General features: G+C 44.2%; 1 protein-coding gene across 3 annotated transcripts in view; it reads right to left on the reverse strand.

Annotated features, from left to right (window-relative positions):
* The window catches only part of LOC148011205 (uncharacterized), a 117,711-nt gene that overhangs the window by 27,415 nt on the left and 77,687 nt on the right, over window positions 1-12,609 (reverse strand). For all 3 annotated transcript variants that reach the window (XM_087670270.1, XM_087670269.1, XM_087670268.1), the window contains 2 exons: window positions 4,807-4,866; window positions 4,642-4,704 (listed from right to left, as the gene is read on the reverse strand). In XM_087670270.1, coding sequence (XP_087526396.1) covers window positions 4,642-4,704; window positions 4,807-4,866 — 123 coding nt within the window. The remainder of the gene's footprint in view (window positions 1-4,641; window positions 4,705-4,806; window positions 4,867-12,609) is intronic.

A 12,609-nucleotide genomic window follows, 5' to 3' on the forward strand; every position in this document is an offset into this window, starting at 1 on the left:
CGACATGAGCTGGACACAGCTAGTCTGGCTAGATCAGTTAGGTACATTAAATAAGTCGGTTCTACTTCTGGTGTGAATGGTCTTTATGACCTTAGGTTGTATATGCACTAAAGTGTGTTTTGAATGAATAATGAGAAGAATGGAGAGAGGAAGTATGTTGCTTCACTCTGGGTTGCTCTCTTTTCTCCATCCATAAAAATGAACATGGTATCAGAGCCATGAATGGGCTCACTAGTGGAATGCACTGAAGAAGAAGACTTGAAGACTCACTTGAAGGGCTGTAAAAAGAAGAGGACTGACTGTCATTTCCATCAATGGTCACACAGAGGTATGCATTGTTGAGCATTGGATTCCTATTGCTTGAAGGAGGAGTTGTGGCTTGTTGAGGAGTCTTCCAAGGCTTGATTGAGTATTAGTGTGGGCCCTATCATGATCATTATCATCGAATGGTCCTGTTGTACACTCATGACAGACCTGCGTGTTTGCGCCTCATGAAGGCATGACTCCTGCTAAAGCCAAATCGACATGAGTACTATATAAGAAGTCATCAAATGCTTGTGAGCATACATTGGAAGGTAGTTCAAGGTTACAAGAAGCCATTGCTTGTGTTGGAGCTCTGTTATGAGCTAAAATCAGAGTACACAGACCTGGGACAGAAGGTTGAACTGCTGTATACAGAGTATACATAGCATATGCAACACTTTGGAAAAGCCTTGAAGCTCTCTGACATGCTTTATGGACCTCATTGGAGCCTAGGAGCACTCTGGAAGACATATGTATCCGTTCTCATGCCTTTGAGCTGAAATCCTTGAAGAAAATACTCAGATCTGGAAGTGTAAACAGGCTGGAAACCTGTCTCAAAACAGTGGGCAGCAAGCATTAGCTTCCATTGAAGCATTACATAACACTTGGCTGGCATTTGTCATATGTATGACATGGGATATGTCTCCTGGAGGTTTTATGGATTGAGTTGAGCATTAAGTGATCATGGGAGTTGGAGTCTAAGGCTGGTAATTACTGCAGTGACATTGTCTTAGTGGTTGCAAGCAGTAAATGCAATCTATGACTTGGATTCATGAAGACAGGATGCCTATAGTTACCCGAATGCTCATGTATTGAACCTAACACTTCAAAGTGAATGTCTGACATGATTTGAGGCTGTTTTGGAGCTGGATAGACTTTGGTTTACTGAGAAGTTGCTGATTGCAATCTGTAAGCAGAAGGTTTGACACTTATACCTGCTATCTATGCACTGACTTGTGCCCCGTTGGTTATGCTTGGACTGCTACATGTACTAGCAGATGTCTATGAAGGTTTGGGACATGTATGACATTTATATCACTCAGTTTTGGGCTTGAAATCACTGCTGGTCATTCACAGAATTACAGTTTTCAGAATGCATGTATGTATCCTGGCAGTGAGGTTGGAAGAGTTTCAACTGAAGTAAATACATTGAATCTGTATTGACTATTTTGCCTACAGGTTAGGCCACTTGGTTGTGGGCTGTTTTGGATTGTCAGTGGGCTGAAATACCCTGTTTTTTTACTGCAATTAATTGCAAAAAACTGTCATAATCCATAAATAAAGAAGCCAGGGATCCAAACTGGTGCACCATACATCATGGCTCGTGTAACCAGCAGATCAAATAGTCATCTCTGTGTGCTATAGCAAACCCTCAAATGTCAATGGGTGCCAAACATAAAAGTTATGATAAGTTATACTGGCAGATACTAGGTGGTGCTTGGTGTAAGTTTTGGCCAAGGGTATTTATTTGGCCAATAAGTCTCAGTGGTGACATTAAGAACTAGGCATTAACCAATTACTTAATGCTAATGTATAGGACCACTTGGGAGTAAAAATAGTTTGGCCAATTTAATTTTGAACGGGCATATTAAATTTTTTATACAGGGACATATCGCTGAAAAATCTAATTTGAAGGCCGCCACTTGGCAAAACTTGCCCATCCAAGTGAGGGAGACTTTTGGGGGCTGGTTTGGCCTCATTCAAGCATCGTGGAGGTTGGGAGAGGAAGAAAGAGAGCTACAGCTGCAATTTTCCAGCCATCGGTGATCAACCCAACCATTGGGGATTGTCAAAGAACTGCTTCCAGCTGATCACAATGCCATTGGAGGCAAGTGACAGCCCTTGTATGCTGTCTACAGGCTACCAACATCAATTTTGGAAATTGGGGCCCACATGGGTAGGCAACACCATGTGTGACTCCAATTAATGGTGGGTTGTGGTCAATTAGCCATTTCTGGCAGGGCAGCAACAAATTTGAGCACTTTCTCGTAGACATAAATCAAAATTTTCTCTCTTCAGCTTTCTCTTTGCTCTACAAGAAATCCCCTCAGTCATTTTCAAGCTTTGGTGAAGAGCATCTATGTTTTTGCTGTTGTAGACCCTAATTGCAGCAAAAATTAGGGTTTCGTCTTAGGACTTGAAATCAGCGACTAGAATTCAAGCATTTGCCAGAGATTTCAAAAAGCTAGCTATCCCAATTGCATTTGGGGTTAGATTTGACCAACTGAGGGTCAATCAAAGGCCAATCCTTGGATGAACTAAGGGACAAATTGATAAGAAGATTTGGACGTCATTTAAGGCAGCAAGAGCCATTGGCAAGCGAAAGAGATTGGAGCAATCTCAGTATACTCATCCGGTTCTAATACAAGTTAAAGAAATACCTCAAGGGGCGCCAATTTTTGGGGTTCAGTTTATGTGAACTTTATTCTTGCTGTAATTAGTGCTTAATTAGGTTATATACCCCCCTATCTGAGAAGGAAGGCTGGTTTCATGTGACCCTTGCTATTGAGCTCCAATCAAAAGCAAGCTGAGGACCACTATTAGATGGCCAAATCAGACCCTGAAACACAACAAGGAGGAGGTTGGAGGTTGCCATAGGCTAAAACAGAGTTACCAACATGTGGATGATGGGCGCCAAGTTTGGCAACACGTGAGAAGCCTCCAGGAACTTAGATGTCCTGCATATCAAGGTGTGGACAGCAATGGAGAGTGCTAGCAAGTGAATCTTATAATGAAGAATGAATGAGAGAGGTGTGTGGTGACAATGACTAACCCTATTTATTGGGAACATTTGGGCTTTTGTCCTACCATGCATAATAAATGCCAATTATGCAAATAGAGTGTTTTTTGGGACTAAAAATGGAGACCGAGTTTAGGGATTAATGTAGTACAGCTATTCATTAATGCACTAAATGACTTTCCTTGCTCAACAGCCCCTCAAGCTTAAAAAGACGCGCTAAAGAGAACTCAAAGTAGCCTCCAAAGAGAGGATACTATCCTCGTCTCCATGTTGGACAAGATGCAAAAGCGTAGCCACTAAGTCATGGCTGAAACATCCAAGGCTTCAATCCAGGTAGAACCTATAGGTACTAGATAATCAATAGTGAAATGGCAGCTTGAGGAGAGCCTCTCTATCTAAAGGTCAATCACACATGTAAGGGCTTTTCGCCAAGGTGAGTGAAGGACAGCACAACGAGTAGTAACCTTCTTTGAAATTGGAGGAGGAAGATTTCCCTCTAAAGCCCCCTTTACATCCCCCTTTGAAGAAGATAGAGAATCCAGAAACTCATGAATCACAACCTCCAATGTGTCTAATGACAAAGGACGACCAATAATGCCAAAGAAGGTATCTAAGATTGCAATGGAACAGAGCTGATAGATCCCAAAGATGTCCTCCCAATACTGAGTGGAAGAGGGATAGGAGGGACGGGTATCTAAGATCCACACAGAAAGGGGGGGGGGGGGGGGGGGGTATCACAAATGATCTCCTCTACTCTGATACCATGTGGAGAAACAATAGGGTTTGTGGGCAGGGACACAAAGTATGTGTAGTGAACATGGTGACAAAGAACTCAAAAGCATAGAAGAAGAATGAAGATGAATCAGCAATCATGCATACACACACACACACACACCTAGTAAACAAAATCAGCATGATCATTTTTACCACATACATCATGTCTGACAGCCAGCTTGTATTAAAGGCTCCATATCAATATGGGAGGTTGCCATGGGAGCTTATGAGTAGCATCTCAGGTACTGAGAATATACTTGACGACAAAGCACAAACGTACCAAACCACTAAATACTAGCATGGGAGGTTACCACGTATAGATGCAGATTGTAATATACAAGATGGCAATCATGCATGAACACAACTAAAAAAGAAAATCAACATGATTGCTGCTACAAGATGTGTGTTCGCGCATCATTGCCAGCTTCTGAGTAGCATCTCAGGTACTGAGAATATACTTGATGACAAAGCACAAACATACTAAACCACAAAATACTAGCATGGGAGGTTACCATGGATAGATGCACATTGTAAAGTACAAGATGGCAATCATGCATGAACACAACTAAAAAAGAAAATCAACATCATTGCTGCTAGAAGATGTGTGTTCATGCATGATTGCCACTTCTATGAGAGGGTCCCTATCAATATGGGAGGTCGCCCTGGGAGCTTACAACTACCATTGCTAAGGTAGTGAGAATATATATGACACAGTGGACAAACATACAAGATGACCACCTACTTGTATCAGATGTCACCACAGATAGATACAGTGCAGATCGGAATCTACAAACAGATACATTCCTGCAAATGTTAAAACTTACCACAATCATATCTTGGATACGATTTGTTTGAATCTTCCTATGGGGGCGAACAATTTCATCTACCTGAATAGAAGCAGCGCCATGCAATTTGAGAAGATAGAAGTTAAGGGTCTTATCAAGACAGAAACAAAGAGTAAAGACCAAACAGTGGAGTTGAAGACTTACCTTTACAGCATCAACCTCAAGCTGTATTTCAACCAGTCGATCAAGCAAGCAATCGTGTTCCTGAGGCATTTCCACTTCATTATTACATGCATGAATGTTTGAATTGGTCTAAGTAAACTTACATGCATGAAGGTTTGAACTGGTCTAAGTAAACTTACATGCATGAATGTTTGAACATGAAGAGATAGCAGGCACACTTGACAAGGATCCTTCCACTATAGTTGACATTAAAGAAAGAACGACATACTAGGATATGTCCAAGGACTATGTGAAATACAAAGTAATTACAAACACACTGCTTGTCATGAGCACATGTATTTTTGAAACCTCACTTAACATGTGGATTAATTTTTTATTACATGGTTAAGTAAATGTTGCACATGTGAGGTGTAACTACGGTTAGAGTAAATTTACGAGCCCAAGACCCAAGGAAATCACAATATGTCAAAGGCAAAAGTTGCTATTAGTTATGCCGCATAGGTACTTGGTGGTATCTATGTTGTGCTAAGAGATGCACTTAGCCACTTAAACAACCCCCAAAACATGCTTATTTTAGGCTTATTTTAGCCAAAACCCTAAAACGGGGAGCGGATCGAGAAAGTTAAGTGGGAGAGAATCTAGAACCCTAATTTTCTCTAAATTGGCAGCCAGACCTCCACTCTTTCACAATCTCGTTTTTGCAAGTTTCAGGTGTTACCAGATTGCTGCCCACACCCTGGTCACAGAGGACATCTCCGCCCTTGCTGTCCATCACTGTTCCCTACAGTCTGGCGCCTATTTCCAGCCCTCCACACACTGATTGCTGCTGTTTCTGTCTGACAGCTAACTTCTGCGTTTGCAAGCTCCAGCTGCCGCCCTGACAGTTTGCTCTCTCCTGTCTGCAGTCGCTGCAGTCTTTCTCTCTCTTACAGGCTGTCCTGCCTGCGTTTTCAGTTTTTCTCTCTCCTGCAAGCTCCGTTTTTAGTATTTCTCTCTCCTACGGGCTATCTTGCTTGCGTTTTTAGTCTTTCTCTCTCCTCACTGCTGTCTGCATCAGATCCAGCTTCTCACTGCTGCGTTTGATGGTGTTCGATATCCGGAGGCTGCCTTGCTGCGATTCGGGATCCGTTCGGAGTACGACACACTCTCCAGCTCATTACCCCTGCCCTGATCCTAGAGATACAAGAGTTCGAGGTTTAGTATTCATTCACTGCATAGTGTGTTTGCTGCATGAGCATCATATTATTAGTAGTCATATCATTTCATTTATTCACTGTGTTCATTGTCTCTGAGTTACTCTAACACTAACCCTAACTGTGTTATTTTTATCAGTCTGTGCTTTGTCGTACAGTTTCTGTTTATGTTTTTGTGTTAGGGTATTTTTCTTTACATGGTATCAGAGCCTGGTACTCTCTGAGAAACCTAGGCCTTTAATCTGAAAGCTCTTCACAAGAAGCAAGAACAACAGTAGGTTCAAATGACTCGAACACATCAACACCGATTCAGTCTCCAAATCAGCCTATGCTGAGAACTGAGCGAGAGTGGGCCGATCAGCTTGCTCCACAAAGTTCCGATATGGTGGGAGAAACATCTGAGTACATGGAAGAAAAGATAGGCAAGCTGACCTCTGAAGAATATAAACTGATCATAGCCTATCGACAAAAGAAGGTTGAGAAGCTCTCCCGAAGGATTGCCCTTCAAGAAAAGCTTCTAAATGAAGGTATGCATGGATTTCACTCTTCAGATGTTGCACGTAAGTCTGATGATGTTGCAGGACCGTCGAGACCTCCATCAGGGATGGGCCTCCCTCTTGGAGAGCAAGATCCGGAGTATTTCCATTTTTTCAGACTCTTCCGTCCTCTCCGGTGCAAGGTACTTTTGATTCGTCTTTTGTGCCTTCTTCTTTTACCTCTTTTATTTTACAATATACTGGTAGGGATCATGTGGAAGAAAGAGTCCAGTCTGTTGACTACGGAAAAGGTCCTCTAGAGAACCAATTCTTGTATGTTAATACACGTCGCGGGGATTATAAGAAAAAGTCAGGTAACTCTTCTTCTGTCCTTCCTTCTTTTCCGTCTACTTCACATAATCAAAATGAATTTGGTGTTTCTTTCACTTCAATACATGGTGTATCATCATCTTCGTAGTTTCATTTTCAGTCTTTAAATGATAAAAATGAACAAAAAGAATCTGCACCTTATACACCTCACTTTCAAAACCCACCCATCCCACCACATTCTTCCGCTGCTTCACCACTTCCATTTACACCATTTACATTTCCATTTCAGACATCTCATTTCGCACCGCACATCACACCGGGGGGTTATGGAAACATAGGCACATCCTTTAGAACCTCATCCTTCCCTCAACCGGGTGGTGTTCCACCTACCTCATACACACTTTTAGGATCATTGTAGCCTAGGTATCCCACTCAGTCTCTCCCAAGTATGGATCAGTCGCCTCCACAGTTTGCCTCCATGGCATTGCCTAGTGGACCTTCTGGTCATAATGCTATGTCTCAGCCTTACTTTGGACAAGGCTATTGTATCCCAATGCCTCCATCTACACCGGCACCTTATGGAAACATTCATATTCAAGTGCCTCCACATCAATCGGCACTCATTGGACACTCACAACCTACTTCTGCCTACCCATCTCTTCCCTCTCCTTACTCTTATCAGACACTCTCACCTCCACCATCTTTCCCACCATCATCTTACTCCACCCACCCAACACCTCATGGTTCTAGCTCATCTTCTGTCAAGAATGAATTTAATGACAAGACTCATTTTAACGGGTCAAACTTTACTACTTGGTCGAATTTGATGAGACATGTCATTGATTCACAGAACCTATGGGATCTAGTGCAGGGATTGGAACCCCAACTCGATCCCGCATTTGTTCCATACGAGATCGCCGCTCATGGAAGGCTAGGAATGCCTCCGCTATTGTCGAGTTAATGCAAGGCTTATTGCCAAAATGTCATTCTCAGCTTCAACATTTTGACTTAGCGTCAGAGCGATGGGGACACTTGACTGACTGCTATGTGGCTTGAGATAGGACCTGTCGTATTAATCTTGACCATGAGCTTCAGCTTTCCAAAATCACTGACCGGGATGACTTGAAAGTCAAGTTGGCTGAGTATCGACGTCTCCTCGCTGAATTCTCCACTACAGGGACTCCCAAGTCCTCTGATGATCAAATCACATTGTTCCTAAATAAACTCCCCAAGAAATACTTCAATTTTGTGGAAGGAACAGTTTCAAAGCCTACCGTGCCTACATTCTATGAATTTGAGTGTCAGCTATTGCGTTACACACAGTTGTTCGATCAGTTTCATACGAATTCCTCTTCAGAGGGGGCTCTTCATGCTCATTCTGAGAAAGGGCAACAAGGGAAGGGCAAACCAAACCAAACCTCCACTCAAAATCAAAATCAAACTCAAAAGCTAAATCAATCTGGGGATTCTTAAGGAAACTCCCAGTCACAACTCAAACCTAGGTGGCAGAATGTACCTAAAAAGAATAGGTATTGCCAACATTGTCAAAAGACTAGCCATTTTGACGACAAAAGTCGATCAAAGGCACGAGGCACAGCACCAAAACCTAAGTCTCAGACCCCCGCCCCTCAGTCGGACAATCCCCAGCAAGGGAGGCACGGTGATGGCAAGGGGCAGTTTAAAGGTTAGACTCACACTGCCACCGCGCAGTCATCTCAGACGACAACGTTCTCAACTCCAGAGGACTTGTCTAACTAATCTGCAGAGGCCCATATCGTCTCCATAGAGACATCAGATGTGAGTCTCGTCCACATCTGTGAGTTGCCTCCCGACGAGTTTACTGCAGAGGCCCACTCGTCACAGCCGAGCACTTCAGCTCCAGTTTGGATTATGAGCAATGGAGCTACACATCACATGACTCCTATAGAGGACATTTTCCGTACCCGAGCCCCTGCAGCCACGCGGATCCGTGTAGAAAACAACTCCTCGGTCAAGATTCAAGCTCAAGGTTGCATCAATTTTGCCACTGACAAGGGTCCGGATCTGGCTTTGCTGGACAATGTATATCATGTCCCTCAAGTTGGGGTGAACTTGTTATCTGCTCAACAGCTTTGCCGGTTGGGGCGAGCAGTTTTCTTTACAACGACCACAGTCGAGGTCCTTGACTCTCTGACTAGTTTAGTGATTGCTCGCGGTGAGGCACAGCCTAATGGCCTATACCATATGACACACTTTCTAACCGAGCCGACTGCCGAAGGCTCCGTGTTCCATAGCTTCCAGACCTTAGCCACATCTCGGGAGTCTACGCACAATGAGCGTCTTTGGCATTTTCGCTTAGGGCATCTTGGTTATAACTCACTTTATGAGTTCACGGAGTGAGCTGGTTGAGGGCCTTCCACACCTGAAGCTAGCTCGAGATGTCTGTAAAGCTTGTCAGCTCAGAAAGCAGCACCGTACCATATTTCCTTAGCAAACTACACATAGAGCTGAGGAGCCTCTTAGATTGATTCACATTGATCTTTGTGGGCCGACATCCACTGCTGCTTTGAATGGCACGTTGTACTTCTTTTTGATAGTGGATGATCATTCTCAATACATGTGGATGTACTTCCTCAAGCATAAGTCAGATGCTTTCACATATTTTTCTGCTTGGGTATTGCTGGTTCATAACCAGACTGGTCGTCGTATTGGGTGCATGAGAAGTGATAGCGGTGGTCAGTTTATCTCCCACAAGTTTTCCGAGTTTCTACAGAAGCATGGCATTTCTCGCCAGCTCACCTCTACCAACTCCCCCTCTCAGAATGGAGTCGTAGAGCGTAGGAACCGCACAGTCATGGAAATCACACGCTCTATGTTGTTCACAGCAAAGCTTCCTGAGCGGCTTTGGGTCGAGGCTGTTAACACTTCGGTGTACATCCTCAACCGGTGCCCGACTGCGGTTCTTCCTCAGAAGACCCCGTATGAGGCATGTTTTGGCTCTCGGCCTGTTGTTTCCCATTTCAAAGTCTTCGGGTGTCGTGCGTACACACATACGCCTGATGACAAGATAGCAAAGCTTACTCCCCGAGCTGATCTCCTTATTTTTTAGGGATGTTCCTCTGAAGCGAAAGCCTATCGTTTGTTCGATCCTTGAATAAACAAGGTGATCGTTAGGCGGGATGTCGTCTTTGACGAGAGGGATATTGTGCAATCTTCTACACCAGATTCCGATCCACTTCCTTTTTCCACATCATCAGAGATCGTGCCTACTGAGCCCGGTCTACTTTCCGCTCCTGACATTCACGTTGTTTCTTCACCTCCCAGGCCCCCTTCGCGAGACCTGTTACCTCGCTGGTACTAGCAGACCATACGGGATTCGGGGATCCTACCACCGGATTCCACTCCGAAGGGACCTAGAAGATCTGCCCGGCTTGCTCCTCAGGCATCATTTGCATCGTTGTTTACAGCTGATTACATAGCGTATTCTGAGCCAAAAACCTGACAGGAGACTCTTCAACACCTTCAATGGCGAGAGGCCATGGAAAGGGAGCTAGAGAGTATTAACCGAAATGAGACTTGGACATTGGTGGATCGTCTGAGCCACAAGAAAGTCATCGGGACAAAGTGGATTTTTCGAACAAAGCTAAAAGCTGATGGGACTTTAGACAAGTACCAGGCTCGCCTAATAGTACAAGGGTTTCAACAGAAGCACGACATTGATTATGAAGAGACCTTTGCCTCTATTGTATGGTTGACTTCCTTTCGGTTGCTACTCGCGCTTGCCGCTCACCACGGCTGGCCGATACATCAGATGGATGTCAAGAGTGCCTTCTTGAACGGATACTTGGAGGAGGAAGTCTATGTGGAGCAGCCACCGGGCTTTTCCTCAGGGAACCCTAGGGATACGGTATTCCGCTTGCAGAAAGCTCTTTATGGACTGAAGCAAGTGCCGCGGTCTTGGTTCCATAGAATGGATGAGTTTTTACAGACTCATGGATACCATTCTACCCCTTATGACCCGAACTTATATGTTCGATCCACTCCGGAGGGGGTTAGCTATATCCTGCTATATGTTGATGACTTACTCATCACAGGTTCAAGTTTTGCTGCCATAGCGGAAATTAAGGCTAAGCTTAAAGCTACATTTGAAATGATAGACCTTGGTTTGTTGTCTTATTTTTGGGGATAGAGGTAGTTCATTCTAGAGGATGTATTTCTGTGTCACAACAGAAGTACGCACTTCAACTTGTGGAACAATACACTTCGGATCAGACACGGCCAATGGCCACGCCTATTGATCCTACTGTCCACTTGTCGAAGGATATCCTAGGACAGGCCTTCGATGCACACACCTATCCTTCTGTTGTAGGAAAACTTCTTTGGCTAATTCACACTAGGCCAGATTTAGCTTACTCAGTTAGCATACTTGGTCAGTATTTCACAACACCTAGGATGTCACATTGGATTGCATGTCTTCGTGTGTTGCAATATTTGCGGTGTACATTTTCTTATGGCTTGACATATGGTTCTGGTTTATGTTTGCAGGGGTACACTGATTCTGATTGGGCAGGAGATCCTGACACCCGGCGTTTCCCTAGAGGCTACATCTTTACCTTAGGCACGGCTTCCATTTCTTGGTCCAACCGTAAGCAAGAGACGGTGGCGGCTTCCACGGCCGAGACTGAGTACCGGGCTCTCTTCGATGGCACCACCGAGACCATCTATCTGAGGAGTTTACTGGTGGCGCTTCATTTTCCATATGACTCTCCCAGAGTTGTCTACTGCGACAACCAGAGTGCCATTGCCCTTGCGGACAATCCGATCATCACACCACGGACACGGCATATGGAAGTCCACTTCTACTTTTTCAAAGAGCAGGTTGAGCTAGGCACTATTCACCTAGAGTTTGTGCCTTCATCCGATAATTTTGCACATATCTTGACCAAAGCGGTCAACTGGCCGGTTCTTCAGTACCTACTTCCCAGGATCGGCTTGGGTACACCCTCCCCTACTTCTTCAACTTGACGAGGAGAGGGTGCTTCCCTCTTGCTTTCCCTTCCAGTTTGAGAGGGGGCGGCTCCTACTCTTGATCGTCACAGTGATGATGCTTATGGTTTTTTAGACATTACATTCACTTATTCTTTGGTATTGTATTATGGGCATTTGTAACTTCATCCACACTATCAGGATGACCTGATTGTAAAAGAGCACTTGCACAAGTGAAAACTTCCCCTGCGAGGGCACTGTCCCAGTGGCACCGTTGCATAGCATATTGCATGAGCATGACATCTTGCATCTCCCTTTGCATTACCCTATGCATTGGCATTCTGTTCATGTCAACATGCATCTGTGTGCATTTATCCCTTTTCGGTTGGTCTTTTGGAGTAGTTGACTCTAGGATCCACCATATTCGTAGCATAACACATGGCAATTCTCCTAAAGGCAATTTCCCTACCCTTGCTTGCTTGCTTGCTTTGCTTGTCTTGCTAAGCCTACCATTTTTTTTGCCTCTCACATATTCAGCACATGATTGGTACATACACTTACTTTTATCATCCTTAGGCACTTATCCTCATCAGTGCGAGGGATTGGCTTGCTAGTTTTGTGAATAACTTGGGTTTAAAACTCCCTTTATCTTTTCCTATCTGTCACTTAATCGGCCCTTGCCCCTATATTACTTATGTATTTTCAAAACACTTTTCAAAAAAAAAAAAAAACAAACAAACAAACAAACAAGTCTATTGTTGATTCCATCCACCTTTGTAGGCCTTGGTAGGCCCTTGGGCAGCCGACGAGCACCCTCGGTCCAATGCCTTGACCTCTCTGGGGTGATCACTTGGGCTCCC

This window comes from Lygodium microphyllum, chromosome 28 (assembly GCF_053477565.2).
Source record: "Lygodium microphyllum isolate KBCC chromosome 28, Lygodium_microphyllum_v1.1.10, whole genome shotgun sequence".
In the NCBI taxonomy this organism is placed as follows: domain Eukaryota; kingdom Viridiplantae; phylum Streptophyta; class Polypodiopsida; order Schizaeales; family Lygodiaceae; genus Lygodium; species Lygodium microphyllum.